The 23381-nt window shown below is 41.2% G+C and overlaps 1 protein-coding gene across 3 annotated transcripts in view; it reads left to right on the plus strand.

Annotated features, from left to right (window-relative positions):
- The first annotated feature begins 980 nt into the window (after nt 1-980).
- LHFPL6 (LHFPL tetraspan subfamily member 6) overlaps nt 981-23381 on the plus strand; it is a 256249-nt gene continuing 233848 nt past the window's right edge. For 2 of the 3 annotated variants that reach the window (XM_017542487.2, XM_037743456.1), the window contains exons 1-2: nt 1502-1834; nt 3308-3867. In XM_017542487.2, the coding sequence (XP_017397976.1) occupies nt 3483-3867 (385 nt within the window). In that variant the 5' untranslated portion in view covers nt 1502-1834; nt 3308-3482. Of the gene's footprint in view, nt 1159-1501; nt 1835-3307; nt 3868-23381 lie in introns of those variants that run through there. The other variant, XM_017542489.2, reaches the window with a different exon arrangement.

Raw genomic sequence — 23381 nt, forward strand, 5'->3', positions numbered from 1 at the left:
ATTGGGGATTCTGAATGTGGGAATCATGGATGGGCTTTAAGGGAATGGAAACCACCTGATATTTCATTCAAATAATTGACATTTTGGGCCAGGTAATTTTGGGGACTGTCCTGTGCCCTGTATTTAGCAGGATCTTGGGTCTTTACGCACTAGATGCCAGTAGTACTCCCCAGCCATGGGTAATGATAATCAACATTATCTTCAGATCTTGCCAAATATCCTTTTCCTTCTTCAGAATCACTGTGGTAAAGCTTTGTATGTATGTGCTTTTTTTTTTTTTCTTTCTGGAAGGCTCATCAGTTTCATCATATTTTTAAAAAAGACCTATGACCTCAAAAGGCTTGGAACCAATCACTTAAGATCTTTCAAAATAATAAAAGAACACATATCTCCAGCTGTCGTTGTGGGAAAAATGAACACCATCAGGGCTAATGAAAATGGTGCAGTCTGGAAATCTGCTATGAAATATATATCTTCCCAACTATTACTTTCAACTCCTCTAAAAAGGCACCTCACAAACACTGTATCTGGGAAACTATCTACTTCAAAAACTGCTATTCCCAGATGGCATACTTCTTAAAATACTGTGTTCAGCAGAGACTCCCACAGTCATCTACCGAATCTAGCTCTAAACTTCTAAAGGGGTTAGTGCTAATGGCAAGTGGAAAAACATCAAGTCCAGAGGGAACTAAAAATCAGTTGTTTCTCAGAAAAGAAATCAAATGATGGAATAGATTGCAAGATTGATCAGGAGGCGGGATGCAGCAGCAGGGAGGGAGAAAGTGAAGGGACAGGAATCGAGGGAGGGAGGGAGGGAGGGAGACAGAAAGAGTGAGAGAGCCCCGAGCAAGAGAGGAGAGAGACACCCCTTTGAAAGAGGGTATCTCTTGGGCGATGCTCGCTAGAGGTCCTCCCCTGCCTTCTCACCGGCTCGTCTGGAAAGGTTTCTGCTCCCATGCTATACATGACCCTTAGGCCCTCTGCTGTGCTCCAATTCCCACGCCCACGACCGCCCCATTCACCGCCTTCCCAAGTGACCACTTCTCAAGAGCCTCCTGAAAGCTCAAAAGGGCCACTTCACCCACTCTTCAAGGCCCTCCTTCCCGTCTACGGCTTCTTCTAAAGGCGGCAGGAAAACTGGAGCTTAAAACCCGAACAGTAAGCCCAGAAAAGCCATCAGGGAACGTGTGTCCTCTTCCTCGGCCCCTCGGCGTGGCCCAGGAAGACAAGCAACTTACTCCCGTACTTCTCCGTGCGTCTGTCCCCCCCACTCTCAGCTTTGAATGAGACGCAGGGAGAGGGGGCGCGAGCGGGCTCGAGGCGAGGGGAGGAGCCGCGAAAGCCGCCCCCGGGGGTGGGTCTGGACCCCAGCGAACGGCGGCGCGCCCCTCCTCCCCGCCCGGCGCTCCAGGAACGTCCCGGCGCGTCCCGGGTCTGTCAGCCGGAGTTCCCCGAGGCGCGAGGGGAGGGGACTGGAGAAGGAGGAGGGCCGGGCCGCAGAGGGGAGGAGGCGGTGCGTGCCGCGCCTGCCAAAGGGAGTTCCGCTGCTCTGCGTGCGATTCCCGGCGCCCGCGCGCGGCCGCAGCGCTCCGCCAGAGCCGCCGCCGCGGACTCGCCTGAGTGCGGGTCTCCGCGGGTGCCAGCCCGGCCTCTGGAGACCCCCCGCCTCCTGCCAACCCCTGCTCCTCCAGGTCGGGCTCTGCGGCGGTTAGGGACCGAGGCGAAGAAGGGCAGGACGGTCTGGTCTGCCGTGGATGTTCCCGCCCGGGAAGGACAGCAAGTTGTGTGTGCGCCCGGGACGCGGGAGGGAAGCTGGCCGCCGCCCGCCAGCCATGTAAGTAAAGCGCTCGGCTGCCCCGTGGGCGTGGGCTCCCTCTCTGCCCCGGGGCCGGAGTTGGGCTGCACCCGCCCGGGCCCCGGACTTCCTGAGCTCGGCGGATCCGTCGGCTCTCCCTGCCCGCCGCGTCCGCTCTCGGCGTCTGCCTCCGGGGGGTGCTGCCTTCCCATCCTTATCCCCTCCCTTCGCCCACAGCCGGCTGGAAAATGCCTCCTGCCCCCTTTTAGAATGGAGGGATCATTGTGTGTCTCCGTGGGTGGGGTGGCTCGGGGAGGCAGTGGCAGGGGGCTAAATATGGGCTTGTCTTGGCGAGGGCGCCTCACCACAGTTGGAAATGGGGGCCCCCGCCCCCACGCCACCCCCTGCTGCTCTTCCCCGGCCTCGTGGCCCAGATAGATCAACTTCAGCCACTGACTGCAGTTAAAAAAAAAAAAAAAAAAAAAAAAAAAGTAGTGACTGGACCTCCCTTTTGAGTGACATCCAGAACTGAAAATGGGCGGTGGTTAGAGGAAAAAAAAGGGTAGGGGCGAGGTGAAGAAATGGGGGAATTTGCTGTGGACCCTGAAAGCTGGAGTTAGGAGTCCTGGAGGTGGAATTCTAGGGTGGATGGGCTGTGTGCTTCTGTATTCACGTCTTTACAGAAAATGCAAGAAATGGTTAAGGAACTCTTTGAAAGACTGGGGTGGAAGTAAATGCCTGTGGAACCATTCGGATGACTGGGCTTTGATGTAGAATACTGGGAAGTATGGTTTGCTGTTCAGCTTAGACAATCATTCATGGGAGAAATGATTCCAATCAATGAATCAAAATTGCAGACCCAAAATAAGTCATGCACAGGCATTCTTTTACACTAGAAGATGTTAAGACTAAAGAAATCCTGAAACGCTGCTGAATGAGTACAGTGTGTCTGGTAATAGTTCTGTACTGTATGTGCCTCCGCAGACCATAATGTTTGTTAAATTTATGGTACTCTGCAATTGTAAAAAATTATCCTAATTATTTTGTTTGGCTCATGCAGGGAGTTAATGTACCCTTAAAGAGACACAGAAAAGTTGCAAAAAAACTATGAGCACGAACTTGCAAGCCAAAAAGGAAAGAAACCATGGCATGGCTCATTTTATTTTAATTGTTTATTGCCAGTGAAAATACTACATTACTTTTAATGTGAGTATATAATATATAGAATGAATTCATTGGCCTGTCAAATAAAAATCAGGCATTTCCTTAAGTAAAATAGCTGTCAGAGTTAATTTGGGAACATTTATAGGAAGTAAGGACATGAAAAAGCTTTGAGCTGGTTTGACAAAAATTGAGTTATGGAGAAGCTCATAAGGAGAATTGGTTCTTCCCACTTTCAAAGTGTTGAGGCAAGTCTGAATGTTTGTTAACTGAAGATTGTAGACTGTCTGAGACAGTGATATCGCCTCTCTCAATGTCTTTAACTTTTAATGTTTCCCGTTGTTTTATCAGGGACCATCATCCTTAGTACACAGGATGGAAAGTTGATGCCCAGTAAGACTGAAGATCTATTCTGCGTTACGGAACTGTGGATTACCTGTGGATCCCTGGTGATTTCACACCTTCATTCACTCCTGTAGTCCCTGAACATTTACTTGGGGGTCCTCATTGCCCTGTCTGGTGAGAGATGGCATCCAGCCTGACTTGTACGGGAGTAATCTGGGCTTTGCTCTCTTTTCTTTGTGCTGCCACCTCCTGCGTGGGGTTCTTTATGCCTTACTGGCTCTGGGGATCACAGCTGGGCAAGCCTGTGTCCTTCGGTACCTTCCGGAGGTGCTCCTATCCTGTGCATGATGAGAGTCGGCAGATGATGGTGATGGTGGAGGAATGTGGGCGCTACGCCTCCTTCCAGGGCATCCCCAGCCCAGAATGGAGGATCTGCACTATCGTGACCGGCCTGGGTTGTGGCCTCCTCCTCCTGGTGGCGCTTACAGCCCTCATGGGTTGCTGCGTTTCCGAGCTCATCTCCAGGACCGTGGGAAGAGTGGCTGGAGGAATTCAGTTTCTTGGGGGTAAGTGACTTGCTGAGCTTGAGTTGTTTACTGGAATCCCAAAGCAATATTGAAAATTATGTTTCAGTTGTCTACTGAGATTATTATAATTGACACTTGGGATGCATAAGAGAAATAGATTTGGAATGGCTTTGCTGATAGGTTGCCAAAGTCAAGATTATTGTCAGGATTGCTTTACAACTTCAAGAGTCCTTAATTTCTGTACATACACATCACTGGCCCGCTAAGTGTTACCTATGTGAAAACAGTAGCATCTAGGTTGTTTGCAGTGTAGTAGGGGAGACAGTTTGGATTTCATAGCTTCTCCTTCTTTATGTTCAATAATAGGCAATTAGGTTATCTTTGTCTTAATATCCTTGGGTCTTTAGAGGTAAAGATTTAACAGAAAAGTGGAAAAGGGTTTTAATCCAACATGGTTATCATGAACCTCTAATACACTTTGGTGGATGCAAAGTTTATTCTTGCCCAATCTTAAGCTGTGTATTTAAGTAAGTGTTAACCATTTTAAATGAGAGATTAGTTTTATGTAACAACTGTGAACTTAACTATTCTACAAAGATAGCTATCAGCTTAATTACCTTGTTAGGTTTAACTTTCATGGGTGCTCTTGCTGTGGAAAAAAAAAAAAAGGAATATTTAACAAATGATGTGTGCTTGTCCCAAACGGACTGGATAGTTTCACTAACACCAGAAAAGGTTTGATTTTTACTTGGATTTCCTCCAGCAAGTATTGCTTCAATATTTCTGGTCATATGGTTTTAATTATACTTTATGTATTTTCCACTGTGCTTTTCACCTCCATTCTTCAACCTGACTGGCTGAACTTGTCTGATTTACAGTCCACCCTGGTGAAATATGACAACCTCCATAGATAGTACAGAGTGAAAGGAAATAGGAAGCCTGGAAAACTTATACAATGTATTTGGAGCTTCATTACAGAGTAAAGGTCTGTTACTCTCCCATTTGGTGTTCTCTTACAGTCTTTTTTGAAGAATCTAGAAGAAGAAAAACAAATTAAAAATGAATAGTTGTGAGACAGTCTCCCCATGTGTGAGAACCCCAATGGATTATTTCAGATTATTAATATAAAACTTTCAAGTGATGTTTTAAGTAATGTTTAATTCTTGTGCTTTTGCAAGTGGCAAAGTTTTGTGTTTTGAAGTGAGATAGAAAGTTTTGTTTTGAAATGAGGTAGAATTGTCCATTCTTTCCTTACTGATGTAATTGTGTTCTCATTTGGTTGGTTTATTTATTTATTTATTTTTTCCCATTGGTTTTGCATCTTAGTCCCTCCAGGAAGGCAGTGTGGGGAACCTACCTGTCCTCTCTTGACAACTTCAATGTTTAACACTGACAAAAACCTTGCATGTGATATGTATATTTACACAGGTATGTAGCTAAAACCCTTAGGAAACCTAAAGCAGTTGTCATTGAAAGTGGAAATGTAAATTCAGAGTTTGAAAACTTGTTGATATCACAGATTTTCAGAGTAGAATGAATGCCAAGAGAATTTAAGATTCCTTTCTGTAAGAATAAACTTGGTCTGCTGTTTGTGTTTCACTTGGCTCAGGAAAAATGCTTAGGCAGTTTCATTTTCTCCTCTTATGGTAAATATTACTTTCCATTTTTTCTTCATTTTAGGGCAGGGCCTGCTATTATTTCTGGCAGAACAGGAAAATGCTTACAAAGAGAAATCAGTTTTTATTGATTACCTTTAAACGTGTAATGAAGGAAGGCAACAGGAAGTGAATCTGAGACCCATGAGATTTATGGTTCCCTCTCTAAGCTATGTATAGATTTTTTTTGAATTATATAGAGCTAAATGTTCTACTTTACAGAATACGCAAGGGGACAGACAACTGGGGAAGTTATATGTATATTTTTCTAAAGAACCGTTTTTTTTCTTTGTACTATTCATGAACTCTGGCTGGGTAAGAGTTTCTGACATCAAGCTAAGAGAATAATTTGTTAGTAGCAGCTGATATTCTCTCATTTCTCAAAAATGTTTCTTATACTGGCAAAAACAATTCTGGATATAAAATCTAAGAGGGATTTTCAGAATCTCACCTCTTGAGAGCACAAGTAAACATACCCGTTACTAAAGATAATAGCAAATTTAGAATTAAAAAATAGCTTGAAATATGGAAAAGGTTTTAAAGAATCTGCTGTTATCACTGTTACTTAATGGGAGACCAGATGACAAAAAAAAAAAAAAAAAAAAAAGCTTCGAAAAGAATTCCCTAGGTTGTTCATTTCGTAATTGTTTAGGTTTTTATTCACAAAAACTTATTTTATTTTAATAAATTTTTTCTATGATGAGTTGGGTTTCATAAAGACTCTGCAGGATGCCAAACCAGTAAGTTATATGAATCTCATAGACTGCCATGCTTCAGAAATGTAATCAACTTACAGGGAACTTTGCTATGAGGCAGATTCTCCTGCTAAAATTGATATGCCCAGGAGGGTTATGTTTAGCTAAAGTTAGGTTGCTCCAGAAACAACAGGAAGCAGGAGAATGGCAAAACACAGAGGCATCCTGCTTAACCCCGCCTGCTGTGTCTAGAGTTTGCACATATGGTGTAACATCAGGCAGTAAAACCCCTGCAGTACTATGGGACAAGTTAAAGGACAAAATGTCAAAATTAATTCTGAATCTTTTTGCTGTGATTGGTTAGAGGTTAAAATGTCAGCTGTCAACTGATGGAGCTGTGTAAAATTGGGCTACTGTACATGGGTATTTTCTACCTAAAGTTGGAATCTCTCAAGGAGTCAATGACTATCACTTTTCCTGTGGTAACCTGTACAGAAATGTTAATGGCTACTATCTCCATTTCATATTATAAGGTATGTTTATGTCCTAACTTTAAAGAACTAGTGTGGGTTGAGTTTTACCCTCAACTGATTTTTTAAAATGCGTATAGAAAGGCTTTGGGAAATACAATGTAAAATAAAAATGTTAACATGTATATAGTGTGGTAAGGGTGCTGGGAGAAAATACAGGCTTTAAAGTTTTTGATTGTTGAATATAAAATTTTGTGCTTTCAAATGCCATTTTAGTCATTAAGGATTTTAACAGAATTTTTAAACATTAATATCAAACTTTTTGGTGCACGTATTAGTAAGATTTACATGCTCTGTAAATGGTACATGTAAGAACGTTGTAAAGACATATTAAGTGTATTTGTAAGTTCTCTCAGGTGGTTCTTGCAAATGTTAGAATCTGAATGCGTACATTTCATCTTAAGAAACTGCTGGTGCACTAATGAGGAAGTACCAAGGAGAGTCCCGGATTTATATTATTCCATGTTTGGTTTGAACATTGGTCATATATACATGTGAAATGTGTGTTGAATGCTAATCAGCAGCAAACCATTACCTTCCCAGCTTAGAAACTGTTCTAAGAAGCCGGAGGAGATCATCTCAACTAATTGATAATTAAGTACTGCTGAAGACAGTAATGATGTCAGAATGTTTCTTTGAGCATCCCTTGCTCTGTGTTGTTAAAGCATCTTTGCCTTTTCATAGTCTCCTTACTGTAGAGCTCCACCTGGGCCTGTCTTTCATGCCTTGAGGGAGATGCTTGGGACTCTCCTTCCCTTGCTTTACTGTAAATCTGACCTGCCATATGATATGCCACGTTATGCTTTTCTTTATATCCAAGCTCTCTGCCAAGTGACAGCTGAGTAATAGCTAAATAATGAGTGTTGGTGTATTAATGGGCATAGTGGCTTTCTGTGATAGTGTTTTAACTGAAAGCAGTTGCTCTAATTTTAAGAAATGTAGGGACTTCTTAGGCCACTTGGGGAAGCAGGAAGGGCTCTTTTTTTTAAAATTATACCTTATAGTTTACTATAATACTCTTGTTTTATTTGGCTCACTCTAACCTATGATAGAAGGTCCAGGTGAGTTGTCTTGAGTTTTAAGCCAGCAGTTTTTAAACTCTAGTTCGCATCAGAATCACCTGCAGGACTTTTTAAAACATGGATTGTTGGGGCCTGCCCAGATTTTCTAAGTCAGTAGATTTGCTGGGGTACCTGATAGTTTGCACGTCTAACACGTTCTCAGGTGATGCTGATGCTGCTGGTTTAGAGACCACATACTGAGAACTATTTTCTAAGTTAACCATTTCCTATTTAAGAAAATGCAACTTCTGGCTTACTTTCAGAACTGAATTAAAGTGTAGTTGCATCATAATCTGCTATAATCTTCTCTAAAATTGTACCATAAAGGAGCTCTACCTCTGTAGTTTGCTGTTGATTTAGCACATTCTTGTTCCATTTCTCTTAGTTCTTGTCACAACAAATTGTCTGGAATCCTCTCTCAATACATATTATATACATACATATGTATACATGTTGTAATATATGCATTACATATAAAATTTTATTTACCATTTTCTTATACCAGACACAAGATTTTATATATGGAGAATTCAAAATAAAGCCTTAATACAACTTCTGAAGTTTGCATGCAGTGGATTTTCAGTAAGAAGTTGTGAATTGAAAGAGATGAAGGCCATACCATAGACCATAGGGATGGTCCCAGACAGCCAGCCCTTGGCCAGCTCTGTACAGGCATATATATCTTGGAAACACAAAAGATTAGGCCAGAAGGGCACCCTAGGAGCCAGTCCTTCTGAATTTCTCCTGCTAGGTAGAATGGTACTTGAATCAGCTTTGACTAATGAAAAGATCTCCTGGTCTTCAGCATCTTTGGGGAAGAAGGTGATAAACTCTTGGCCAGTGGTCATACTTCCTAAGGCCATAGACCATGCATTTCATGACAACCGTGAACACTGAGGAGCAAGCTTGAGGAGCAAGCTTGAGGTGCAGGCCTACATGGTAAAACAGTGGGAGTGTGGCTTTGCCAGCCAGGAAGGAGTGAAAGGGAGATGCCTGCCGGGCGCAGTGGCTCATGCGTGTGATCCCAGCACTTTGGGATGCCTAGGCAGGCAGATCACCTGAGGTCAGGAGCTTGAGACCAGCCTGGGCAACATGATGAAACCCTGTCTCCACTAAAAATGCAAAATTTAGCTAGACATGGTGGCATGTGCCTATAGTTCTGCTTACTCTGGAAGATGAGGCATGAGCATCACTTGAACCTAGGGGGCCAAGGTTGTAGTGCGTCAAGATTGAGCCACTGCACTCCAGCCTGGGTGACAGAGCAAGACTCTGCAAAAAAAAAAAAAAAAAAAAAAAAAAGAAAAGAAAAGAAAGAAAGGGAGATATACTACAGACAGCTTACTGAGCATCAGAGAGAACATGTACCCTAAGCTCTGGATTTGTTAAAGGCAAGGATGTTGAAGAATGAAAAATGGTGTGATCTCAGCTCATTGCAGACTCCTCCTCTTGGGTTCAAGTGATTCACCAGCCTCAGCCTCCCTAGTAGCTGGGATTACAGGCACCTGCCACCATGCCCAGCTAACTTTTGTATTTTTAGTAGAGACAGGGTTTCACCTTGTTGGCCAGGCTGGTCTCGAACTCCTGACCTTAGGTGATCTGCCCACCTCAGCCTCCCAAAGTGCTGGGGTGACAGGTGTGAGCCACTGCATCCAGCCTTAATACAATATTCATTTAACTCTCTAGCGGGCTTAAAACTCATCAGAGAGCTTATTCCATGTGGGAAGTCCAAGGCCTAACCCCAGAGAGACTGCTGGGAAGGTCTGGGTGGGGCCAGGGAGCACTTTGGACAAACTCCCCAGATGTTCTAGACACAGATGGTTCACAGACCATATCTGGAGAAACACAAACTAATTTTATTTGCCTAAAACCTCATATTGTACTAGTATTGGGGTGTAGACGTACCCAACTGTTAAGCTTAGAGTGAATCATCATTACCTCTGTAGCGGTCATTTTGTGGGTGATGTGCAGACCTGCACATCAGAATGATGTGCTGCAGAACATCAGAATTGGTATAGGACCAGATGGGTTTAATGTCGGTTTTGCTTTTATATTGCTTGCTGACCTTAGTGTTAAAACATGTGCTCTGAATGAAGAGACCCCCTAAACAGGCTTTGTATGAGCAACATGGCTGTTTATTCACCCAGGTGTGGGCACGCTGAGTCTGAAGAGAGTCAGTGGAGGGTGAAGGGTTAGGAATTGGTTTTATAGGTTTGGGGTAGGCAGTGGAAAGTTACAGAAGTTACAGTTCAAGGCAACTTTTGCAAGATGAAAGTGGGGGTCGCAGGTTCTGGAGTCACAACGTTGACTGAAGTCAGTTACAAAGTCTAATTGCCTTATCAGTTGAGGCAGGAATAAGGAACAATAAAAGAATGTCTCAAAGTTAATTAGGCACTGCAGGGGTTGGTCATTTCTTTTCCTTTTGTGGTTTTTCCAGTTACTTCAGACTTTCTAGTTCCAGGAACTCAACTGGAGTGTACGTGTAGGTCACAGAGGTTACCATGGCGTAGTCTATGGTGCTGTCAGTCAGCCTAGAAGACCTTACACTTAGGTGATGGTTAGCCTTGTATATACACTCATAAAAAAGAATGCAATATTTTCCATACTATACTTAGATGAGGACTGTATTTTGATGTATGACTCCAGCTGCAAATTGCAAACCCACCATCATTCCCAGTGCTATGTGTTTCCTCCTCCATCCTGCAGGAAGGTGATGTTGCTGCTACATGTTCTGTTAGAGTGGGTTCAGATCTAGTTTCTTTTTTGCCATATTTACTCAGTTTTTCCCTGTTTTGAGTTACTGCTTTTTACTTCTTAACATTGTATTTTTGAAGTAAAAATAGTGATAATAATAAGTCTTAAAATAGTGGAATGTAGAGTTTTCCATTACACCTGAACTTATTATTAGCAGCTATGCAACTTTTTTTCCCTAGAATTATTTAGATTGGTTTTTGACATGGTTCAATTCTCCATTTATGTTAGGTGCGGTAGAGTCTTTCTTAGAGAGTCATTTGATTTTTAACTTACTTCCCTTAGTTTCTATAAGCAAACACAGCTGTAGCCAGATACCCCTGAGGCCATGGTCAGTAAGAATTAGTTAGCCTCACTAACTGACAGACTGAAATGCAAATTGTTGACCTGTCTTGTGAAAACAAGTTGTTAGTCACAAAGGAAACCAGCTGAGGAATATGAATTCATAACCATTTCCACCGAAATAATTCAAAAACCACACTCCAAAGATCTTTATATCATTCTATATAAGTATCGTCAGATGCATACAATTTGCACTCCACACAAAGTCATCACTGTTATATGCGCTGTATTTGAACTTTCCAGCTTGGCAAGGATGTCTTATTGTGGGTGTTGGTTATAATCAGAAAGAATAAAAGCAGCTACTCAAAACTTTTATTCTTGGATGACACAAGAATTGATCTTGTGGCTCCTTTGAAGCATTAGCCTCAAGTGAGTTCTGAGGAACATTAATTTCTGGGTGTGCCAATAGGTGTTACCAGGAAAAAGAAAAATGGTTTTAGGAACTCAGAACCGCACAACTTCATGGACACTGAACAACTGGCTCCTGAATGTCGACTGGATAAACAATGAAATGAAGGCAGAAATAAAGATGTTCTTTGAAACCAATGGAATGAAGACGCAACATACCAGATCCTATGGGACACATTTAAAGCAGTGTCTAGAGGGAAATTTATAGCAATAAATGCCCACATGAGAAGGAAGAAAAGATCTAAAATTGACACCCTATCGTCAAAATTAAAAGAACTAGAAGAGCAAGATCAAAAAAAANAAAAAAAAAAAAAAAAAACTCAAAAGCTAACAGAAGACAAGAAATAACTAAGATCAGAGCAGAACTGAAGGAGATAGAGACACAAAAAAACCCTTCAAAACAATAAACCCAGGAGCTGTTTCTTTGAAAAGATCAACAAAATAGACCACTAGCCAGATTAATAAAAAAGAAAAGAGAGAAGAATCAAATAGATGCAACAAAAAACAATAAAGGGGATATTATCACCAATTCTACAGAAATACAACTGTCATCAGAGATTACTACAAACAACTCTATGCACATAAACCAGTAAACCTGGAAGAAATGGATAAATTCCTGGACACTTTTACCCTCCCTAGCCTAAACCAGGAAGAAGTTGAAACCTTGAATAGACCAAAACAAGGGCTGAGTTGAGGCAGCAATGAATAGCCTACCAACCAAAAAAAGCCCAGGTCCAGATGGGTTCACAGCCGAATTCTGCCACATGTACAAAGAGGAGCTGGTACCATTCCTTCTGAAACTATTCCAAACAATAGAAAAAGAGGGAATCCTTCCCAAATCATTTTACAAGACAAACATCATCCTGATACCAAAACCCGACAGAGACTCAACAAAAAAAGAAAACTTCAGGCCAATATCCATGATGAACATAGATGCAAAAATCTTCAATAAAATACTGGCAAACCGATAGCAACAGCACATCAAAAAGCTTATCCACTATGATCAAGTAGGCTTCATCCCAGGGATGCAAGGCTGGTTCAACATACACAAGTGTATAAACGTAATTCACCGCATAAACAGAACCAAAGACAAAAATCACATGATTATCTCAATAGATGCAGAGAAGGCCTTTGACAAAATTCAACAGTGCTTTATGCTAAAAACTCTCAATAAACTAGGTATCGATGGAACGTGTCTCAAAACAATAAAAGCTATTTACAACAAACCCACAGCCAGTATCATATTGAATGGGCAAAAACTGGAAGCATTTCCTTTGAAATCTGGCACTAGACAAGGATGCCCTCTCTCACCACTCCTATTCAGTATAGTATTAGAAGTTCTAGCCAGAGCATTCAGCAAGAAAAGGAGGAAGTCAAATTGTCTCTATTTGCAGATAATATTATTTTATATTTAGAACACCCCATTGTCTCAGCCAAAAATATTCTGAAACTGATAAGCAACTTCAGCAAAGTCTCAGGATACAAAATTAATGTGCAGAAATCACAAGCATTCCTATACACCAATGACAGACTAACAGAGAGCCAAATCAAGAGCGAACTCCCATTCACGATTGCTACAAAGAGAATAAAATACCTAGGAATACATTTAACAAAGGATGTAAAGGACCTCTTCAAGGAGAACTACAAACCACTGCTCAAGGAAATAAGAGAGGACACAAACGGGTGGAGAAACATTCCATGCTCATGGTTAGGAAGAATCAATATTGTGAAAATGGCCATACTGCCCAGAGTAATTTATAGATTCAATGCTATCCCCATCAAGCTACCAATGACCTTCTTCACAGAACTGGAAAAAAACTACCTTAAACTTCATATGGAACCAAAAGCAAGCCCGCATAGCCAAGACAATCCTAAGCAAAAAGAACAAAGCTGGAGGCATCACGCTACCTGACTTCAAACTATACTACATGGCTACAGTAATCAAAACAGCATGGTACTGGTACCAAAACAGAGATATAGACCAATGGAACAGAGCAGAGGCCTCGGAGGCAACACCACACATCTACAACTATCCAATCTTTGACAAACCTGACAAAAACAAGCAATGGGGAAAGGATTCCATTTAATAAATAGTGTTGGGAAAACAGGCTAGCCATGTGCAGAAAGCAGAAACTGGACCCCTTCCTGACACCTTACACTAAAATTAACTCTAGATGGATTAAAAACTTAAACATAAGACCTAATACCATAAAAAACCTAGAAGAAAACTTAGGCAATGCCATTTAGGACATAGGCATAGGCAAGGACTTCATGACTAAAACACTAAAAGCATTGGTAACAAAAGCCAAAATAGACAAATGGGACCTAATTAAACTCCAGAGCTTCTGTTTAGCAAAAGAAACAATTATTAGAGTGAACTGGCAACCAACAGAAAGGGAAAACAATTTTGCAATCTACCCATCTGACAAAGGACTAATATCCAGAATCTACAAAGAACTAAAACAGATTTACAAGAAAAAAACAAACTCATTCAAAAGTGGGTGAAGGATATGAACAGATACTTTTCAAAAGAAGACATATATGAGGCCAACAAACATGAACAAATGCTCATCATCACTGGTCATTAGAGAAATGCAAATCAAAACTACATTGAGATACCACCTCACGCCAGTTAGAATGGCAATCATTAAAAAATCTGGAGACAACAGATGCTGGAGAGGATGTGGAGACACAGGAACACTCTTTACACTGTTGGTGAGAATGTAAATTAAATCGACTGTTGTGGAAGACAGTGTGGTGCTTCCTCAAGGATCTGGAAATAGAAATACCATTTCACCCAGCAATCTCATTACTGGGTATATACCCAAAGGATTATAAACCATTCTATTATAAAGGCGCATGCACACGTATGTTCATTGTGGCACTGTTTACAATAGCAAAGATCTGGAACCAACCCAAATGCCCATCAATGATAGACTGGACAAGGAAAATATGGCACATATACACCATGGAATACTATGCAGCCATAGAAAACGATGAGTTCGTGTCCTTTGTAGGGACATGGACGAATCTGGAAACCATCATTCTCAGCAAACTGACACCAGAACAGAAAATCAAGCACCACATGTTCTCACTTACAGGTGGGTGTTGAACAATGAGAACACATGGACACAGGGAGGGGAGCATCACGTGCTGTGGTCTGTTGGCGGGGGGGCTACGGGAGGGACGTTGGGTAGTGGGAAGGCTGGGGACGGATAACATGGGGAGAAATGCCAGATATAGGTGATGGGGGGATGGAGGTAACAAACCATATTGCCATGTATGTACTTATGCAACAATCCTGCATGATCTGCACATGTACCCCAGAACCTAAAGTGCAATTAAAAAAGAAGGAAAGAAAAAGTTATAGGGACAAGTGGATTTGAGAAGCACTTGGTTTTGGAAAGTTAGTAGATTCACTGCAGCAGAACTTCACAGAGCCTTTGGTGTGTTGATGCATATTGCTAGTCTCCTAGATAAACTGGGGAGGACTATAGGATTCAGCATTTTCCTAATTTATTCTGGTCCTGCACCCTGAAGGGACCCTTGATCTGTGGAACATATTTTGTTTTCACTTCACCTCAGTGAAGCAGGTGATTAATTTTAATTTTTTTTTTTCTAACAGATGAGAACACTGAGTTTTAAAGCATGAAACCCAAAGTTATTCCGTTAGTTACTGACTGGGCTACGAATGCTATCACTGTAATATTAAAAATATTGATTAAACTTCTACTTTATATTATATTCAGAATTTTTGTTCCCCATGAATAAGTCTGAACATAAGAGAATATTTTTATTGGCTCTTTGGCCCTCAGGTTATGCTTCTGGTATGTTGAAATACTTGTAATAGGATATAGCAACATTTTGCCAATATTCAAAAATTATGCTACAGGTTAATATTAATAATGTAATATGTAGTAGAGAGGCCATTTGGGGAGAATGCCAAAATATCTGACTAAAGCAAGCATACTGTCTTTTAAAATTATTTAACAGAAAATCACGTGCTGGCTAAATTTTCTAGTGTAGGCACCCATTGTTGGAAGCCTGTGTAATAATTCTTTGTTAAGGTTAACGATAATATTCCAAAGGACACATTTCTTAAATAACAAAACCAAAGGCTTTGTGTCTCTCTTTAAAAATGAAGGATAACGTCCTACTTTATCTATCTGGATCAATAAAATATAGAAACGAATAGCTGTATCATAATAAAAAGTCTAGAGATTTCTCAGAGATTTTTAAATGGTCATTTTTAGAGGCTCAAGGGGTTGGATACATTGCCTAGTTCTGGTCATTAATATTGTTGAGTTATTATTAGGGATCTCTTTATCTGGGCCGGGCACAGTGACTCATGCTTTTAATCCCAGCACTTTGGGAGGCCGAGGTGGGCAGATCATGAAGTCAGGAGTTTGAGACCAGCCTGACCAACATGGTGAAACCTTGTCTCTGCTAAAAATACAAAAATAAGCCAGGTGTGGTAGCATACACTTATAATCCCAGCTACTCAGAAGGCTGAAGCAGGAGAATTGCTTGAACCCAGGAAATGGAGGTTGCAGTGAGTTGAGATTGTGCCACTGCACTCCATGCTGAATGACAGTGTGAGACCCTGTTTCAAAAAAAATTTTTTTTCTCTATCTGATAGATGTGATTCCAGTTGGTGATTTGCTCTTAGAATTCATGAAACTGAAATTGTAATGTAAGCTCCAGAGCTGACCTGCTTATCATTTCAGTAAATAATTTCCCTCCATGGATCTCAGATTTTTAATAATCAAACAGCACCAGGTATTTTGATGTACTAGCGTGTGTAAAAATATTGTTGGATAAGAAAGAAAGTTTTATTTTATGGTCCTCTGTTTTTCTTATCTCTTCAAATAGGGTAGGAACTATGACTTATATTTTTATTCTAGCCTGGCAGTGACTAGAATAGTAAATGACACCTTATATATCCAATTAATACTTGATGTGTTCTTTAGTTTTAATTATTTATTAGTGACACTTGTGTCTACAAGGTATGACCTTATTCTTCTGTACTTCATGGGAATATTTCAAAGATGAAAGAAAGTAATGCTATCAGTGTGAAGATATTGAAGCAATGTTCCCTTAGAACTGAGATTCCTACGTAATGTTAGTTTTGTTTTTTGTTTTTTTTTGTTTTTTTTTTTTAAGACATAGATAGTCTCACTCTGTTGCCAGGCACAATCTCGGCTCACTGCAACCTCCGATTCCCTGGTTCAAGCGATTCTTCTGCCTCAGCCTCTTAAGTAGCTGGGATTACAGACGTGCCACCACGCCCAGCTAATTTTTGTGTTGTTAGTAGAAACAGGGTTTTACCATGTTGGCCAGGATGATCTCGAACTCCTGACCTTGTAATCCACCTGTCTCGGCCTCCAAAAGTGCTATGATTGCAGGAATGAACCACTGCATCTGGCCTATATTCTTTGGAAAAAGTATTTAGTCGTCATGTATGTTGAAATGATGCCGTGTCATACTGCAGTTTCCCCTTCAAGCACATTTTAAAAGCTCTGAATAATTCTGCAATAACAAACCAGCTTAAGTTTATTTAATACTTTGTTTCACAAACTTATTTGGGAATAGCAGGGCCCTATTTACCTGTAATATGCATTAACATCTCTTTGAATTCATGGTCAGCAAAACAAACTTTGGGAAATACCAAGTTAAAGTATGTTGTAAATCCAGGAGACTGGTGATTAAAGGCATTTACTTATCGAGTGCCCACTCTGTGTCAAATAATGTGCTACATGTTGGGATTAAAGTTGGGTTCCTCCTATTGCTGAGCTCACAGTCTTATAGAGGAAACCAACATGCGAGGTATAATTATAGTCCAAGGACTCACGGTAAGTAACGCACACACTTCTGTGTTTTGCTCAGACACTGATCAGCTGGTGAGGCTCACTCAGCAGCCACATGAGGGGCTCAGGAGCCTCACATACTGTGTGCCACTCATTTTCCATCCCGCTCTTTCCCTGCTTGGCTGTAAATCACAAGGACTACATTTCCTGGAAGCCTTAGCATCTGGCACCTGGATATCCAGCCAGTGGGAAGCACTTTTGGAAGACAATAGGAGACTGGGAGGATCCAGGATATTTCTCCTTCTCTTGCTCATCCTTGGGCAGTCTCGTGAGCATGGTTCTCTCCTGCTAGAAAGCCCTGTCCTTCATGGTCCCAGATCATCAGAAAATCACGACATGATCCTCCCCTAGTCAGACAGCCCAGTCGTCTCATCACTAGTAATGCCATCTCTCAATATCACTCTGATCTAATGAACGGCAATAGTTTTCTGTTGATGCTACTTTCTGGGTTGCCTCTTTAGCTGCTGTTTGGCGTTTCAGCTCTTCCATCATCTGTAGAATCAATTTCTTGTACAAAGTTCTCTGTGCTTGAAATATCTAGGATAGTTTTAGCCTCCCTGGCTGGACCCTGGGGGAAACACAAGACATAATTCAAATTCATACTGCCACCAAGGCAGTATGGAGAATTATGTCCTGCTATGAACTTCTAGGATTTTTGGTGACTAGACCACAATCACAGATGTTTAATCTAGGAATGTCCAGGGTCCACTGGCATCTGAACAAAATGCTGCAGTTGTGCAGGGCAGGAGTGACATTGTGTGTGGGAAAGCGTCATAGCAGAGGTGCTGGTTGACTTGGGTCTGGTGCTGGCCTTGTCAGCCTTCAGGCAGGGGAACACCAAGTCCTCAAAGCCGAGGAATTGTAAAGAGATCTGACGGGAGTTCAGGGGATGGTAACGGATTTACTACAAGGTATGGAGTGAGAATGATGTGACAGGGACTAACGTGGAGAGGACAGATGGAGTCAGGTTACGGAGGCCCCTATTCATATTCCAAGCTGAAGACTTTTATTTTGAGACAGAGTTTCACCCTTGCTGCCCAGGCTGGAGTAAAGTGGTACCATCTCTGCTCACTGCAACCTGTGCCCCCTGGGTTCAAGCGATTCTCCGGCCTCAGCCTCCTGAGTAGCTGGGATTACAAGCACATGCCACCATGCCTAGACAATTTTTGTATTTTTAGTAGAGACAGCGTTTTGCTGTGTTGGCCAGGCTGGTCTCGAACTCCTGACTTCAGGTGATCCACCCACCTCAGCCTCCTAAAGTGCTAGGATTACAGGCGTAAACCACTGTGCCTAGCCCAAAGCTGAGTGTTCTATACTTAACTAAATTGAAGCTTTTGAGTGGCTATGGGTGCAACTGACCTAGGAACTATATAGTCTAGTAGCAGTGAGGAGCAGATTGGTTTGGGGAACACTAAAAGCAGGAAAGCAGTTACAGGCTTGTTACAGCAATGTTGGCCAGTGATAGTAAGAATCTCAGTGAAGCTGTGGGAATAGAGAGAAAAGGATTTTGGAGATGTTTCTGAAGTAGAGTCAAGTCTGGCTGTCACAATGAATATTTTTAGATAAATAGATGAATAAATGAATATCTCAGTAATTTTATATCGCTGTTTATATAAGGAGCCAGCATTTTCTTTTTTTTTTCTTTTTTTTTTTTTATAGTTCTTCAAAAGTTAGCAAAAACGGGGAAAGAAGATACAATAAATTACAACTGTTTTGGCTTTCAGGGGGTTATTTTTTAAACTAGTAAATATTATTGTCATCATTGAGTGTAGACGTGACTTATTATACAGCTTTCCAATGTGAATATCTCTGATTTTAGAATCATTTGCACATTGGTCTGCATGTAAGCATGGGTTGTTAACTGTCCAGCACACCTGGAGGCTTGCAAGGGGATACTGATGAGAGTTAAATCAGCTGACAGTGTCACTGAACACTGCTTCACACAAAAACACACTCCTTTTTTCTTCCTAAAAATTCAGGAAATACTGTGCATGATATATATGCACAATAATTAGTTGTAAGAGTGATTTTATACATTTCATTTTCATAAACAATTTGACACTTTTTTTCCCTTCATGTTTTACTTAATGAATTGGTTCTTATTTTATTAGTCTAGAGATCTGATAGGCATTCAGGGAATGGAAACAGATTTACAACAAGGTGTGGGATGAGAGTGCCCCATATCTTTTTTTTTTTTGAGAAAAATCTAGTGGGTTTTAATCATAGCTAAAGTTAAAACGTTCTAAATTTTATTAGGTTAAGCATGCCGAAATAGCCATTGGCTTCCTTTTTGCCCAAGAAAGATGTCTCATAATACATGATCCATAATACTATGAAAAGAGAAACTTTGGACAAATTGAATTGAACAGCTTATTTGAGCAAAGAATGACTCTCCAATCAGGCATCCCTCAGAACCAACGGAAGCTCAGAGAGTCCCATTGGGCGAATAGATAAGCAGGGAACATTTACAAATGGTAATGGAAGTGAGGTACAGAAACAGCTTGATCAACAATTTGACATTTTAAATTACATCTGTATTTTACTTATAAAGAAATAAATGAATATTATTTATCAACCTGTTTACCACTGAAAATTGCTGTCAGTTACCTGTAGTAAATTGATGGTTTAGTCTGGAGACCTAATAGATTGCTTTCACAGCTTATGTTAGTTGTGTTACGGCTATATATTAAAGTAAAGCAAATAAAGAACCTAGCTATCCCCCTTGATTGTTGTCTGTGAGTTAATGATCATGATATATCCCAAGATATATCTGCATTGAAGGTCATGACACCCAAAATGTACTCTTGTCAATCCACTGTAATTTATAGTTCTCATATATTTGCCATATCACGTTTTTAGGAAAAGCAATGTTCCTGTAAGCTGTAAAACGTTATGATTCTGTGATAAAATGTAATCCTCATTTGATCTTGTGCTCCTTAGCAAGACTCACTATGTATAAGGCATGGATTTCCTAGGTGTTTCTCTATATTTCCTCAAGCTCTAGAAGTTGTACTGAAGCGTATCCCCCAATGCCATCTTATGATGAGATTATCCAGTTTGCCCTCTCAATAATCTACTAATGCACCTATCATATGGGTTCATTGGGGTGGTGTGGGGTGCAGTTGGGCACACACATAAAGCAGTGGACTCCTTACAGGACTATGTCATCCCAACATGTGTGTGGCTGGAAAGTAGGAACCTAGGTACATAATCAGAGTCACCATAGACTTCTCACTCTTGGCAAGACTTGGCTCCCCTATCAATCCAAGCTCCCTGTATTATTTCCTCTTCCCGCTGTGTGTGCACAGTCGTCTTGGGTAAAAGTATGAGATTTTCCATGTTCTCTTCATGTCTAGAAGGGAACTACAATGGAGTCATTATTTTCTGCAGTTTGGTGTATGTTGGAATGTTGTTTTTGTTGTTGTTTTGCCTTTCTTACTTGGGTTTGCATTACCCAATCTAAAGGGAAAATTATGATCCCAGACATTAAGGCTGTTCCTTTATAGGGCAGGTCTAATGTATGTATGTTACCATAACATTACTCTAAAGAAGAATATTAACTTTAATCTTAAAGGAAGCTACTGTGGTACACACTAGATATAAAAACATAAAGAAAAAAATTAATGTATATTGGTTCTTTTTTATTCATTCGTTTATTCAACATGTATTTTAGGTGCCTACAGTGTGTCATCTCTGTTTTAGGCCCTGGAGATAGAGTGTTGCTCAGAAAAGCCTGGTGCTTGCCTACTAAGAATCTAAATCTATTAAGAGAGACCAACATTAATCTAATTCTCCCCAAAATGAATGCAAAATTACAGACATGATCAACATTAGAAAGAGAAGGTATGTCACAGGCAAGCATGACCTAGATGGATGCCAAGGAAGACATTCCTAAGGAGGTCAGGCTTGAGTTGAGGCCTGACACAGAGGAGCGGGGGAGGGAGCCTCCCAGGGAGGGAACAGCAGGGACAAAACAAGGCATTTGGCTGTAAGGGAGCAAGTTGCCTTCGAGGTACACTAGACGAGAGGACACCAGGAAAGATGGGTCGGGTGAAGCTGGAGAGGAAGGCAGCGGCCAGAAGGACTTGCATTGAGGATTTGTTCAGGACACTTATGAGATCAAAAGCCAATGAAGAGGTGAAGAGATATGAACCAGGAGATGCTGTTTATCCCTATACTTGCTTGCATGAGAAGTTTGTTCATTTGGGCAGACTGTGGGAAAGTTAAGTTGAGGGGTTGTTGGCTGGAAAGCACCTGGATTCTTTTACTTATGCTAGTCTTTGTGAGGTAGAGGTAACCATTATGGTAATGTGGAGAGAAAATGTCATTATGGAATTTCTCTACATAGCGTTTGAATGTGTAAGTTAACACTGATGTCTAGATATTTGATTGGGAGGTACAACTGTTAGAATTTTGCACCCAGCCATGTGTGGTATCTCACACCAGTAATCCTAGCACTTTGGTAGACTGGGGCCAGTGAATTGCTTGAGCCAAGGAGTTCAAGATCAGTCTAGGCAACATGGCAAAACCCGTCTCTATTTAAAAAATACATAAAAATTATCTGGGCATGGTGGCATGTGCCTGTGGTCCCAGCTACTCAGGGGACTGAGGTGGGAGGATCACTTGAGCCTGGGAGGCAGAGGTTGCAATGAGCTGAGATTGTACCATTGTACTCAGTCCTGGGTGACAGAGCAGGACCTGTCTTTAAAAAAAAAAAAGAATTTGCCATCCTGTGCATTTTCTTCATAGAAATTTGTATGCTTGTAATAACTTACTTAGTTTTTGCAATTAGGTGTATAATGTCTTTCTTCTCTGATTGTAACTCCCTGAGGACAGAGGTCTGGTCCGTTTTAATAATCATACCATTTCCAGAGCCTAACAAAGAGCCTGACAGAGAGTAGGCAATAATAATTTGCTGTCTGCCTGAGACTTAATATAATATAGCCTCCCTGAAAAGCTGTTGTGTACATACCTTTAACCCAGATCAATTTTGCATCCATTGGTCCAATTCCTGCTTTGCAGGATGGCAGATGCTAAGCCTTGTGTTGAATAATGACTTAAATATGATGATGACTTCAGAAGGCTGAAAATCTGGTGTGTGGAGTAATACAGATGAATGATTCATCTGCTAAAAGGTTTGTTATTTGGTTGGTATCCTCAAGATCCTGTGAGATATACATACTGGGCACGCCACGGAACAAGGTCTGCCTGACCTACCCAAACTCAGCTGCAGACTGAATCCTTTCTCCTGAATCTTCAGTGTTGCCATGAAAACCACCCCCGCCCCTAAAAGGGCCAGGCAAGGGCACAGTCAGATCTCTTGAATATTTTGCTACTCATCAAATTCCTACATTGTGAAATGCCTTCCCATTGGTTGGGGGTTAGCTGTGGTAGCCAAGTGATCATTAACTTTCCATCCTCTCCCCTGACCCTGCTTTATAGAATTGGTTCTGCATTGATTTTGCTAATGGCCTTACCCGCCAAATCCCCCAGTTTAATAAAAGTCTCATCAGACTACAGTTCACATGGTTGGATCTTGTCACCCTCTTCTTAATGATCTGCAGAATGAGACCCTGGACTCTGGGGCATGTAAGGCAGAAATTGAGAGAGAGAGAGATGAAAGATGGGTTGAGGAATGCAGTTGACGTGACTTGGCAACTGATAGTCATGTGCGATTGTGCATCGGTAGCAGCTCTCTGTTTTCAAGTCTGTGTGCCTCCTAGAATGAGGCCGCCGCTTTTGGAGACTGATATGTCTACAGGAGGCATGATTTAGGAAGCAAGGGGAGGAGTTCTTGACAGTTTTTGGTTCAAGTTCTGCAGGGACTTTAAGGTAGAAGGCCAAGTGGACAGTTGGAAACACTGGGCATAGAGCTCATGAGAAAGATCAGGGTAAAATACACAGATTAATAAAAACAGTGTTTTGAAAACCTTTGTGTGAGTAGATACTAGTTCATTTACTCTTAAAAACATGTGGCTTTTGAGTCTCGACATTTTCTTTTACATTTGACAGTACTGGTTGAAAGGCAAGCTCCTAGCTGTGTCTACTTTAATCGTTAATTTTAAGCCTCCTCTCAGATAGTGCCAGCTGCTTAACAGTTACTAAGTTTGTATTTTATAGGAATAGCACTTTTTTTCTTTATTTTGTCTGGAATAGATTGCAGTAAAAATTAAAGTAGGAAAAATATTGTGATGTTCATTAACAAAAGATGCCTTGGGGGAAAGCAGAGTCTAGAAGTGACCATGTA

This window comes from Cebus imitator, unplaced genomic scaffold (assembly GCF_001604975.1).
Source record: "Cebus imitator isolate Cc_AM_T3 unplaced genomic scaffold, Cebus_imitator-1.0 Scaffold145, whole genome shotgun sequence".
NCBI classification, from domain to species: Eukaryota; Metazoa; Chordata; class Mammalia; order Primates; family Cebidae; genus Cebus; species Cebus imitator.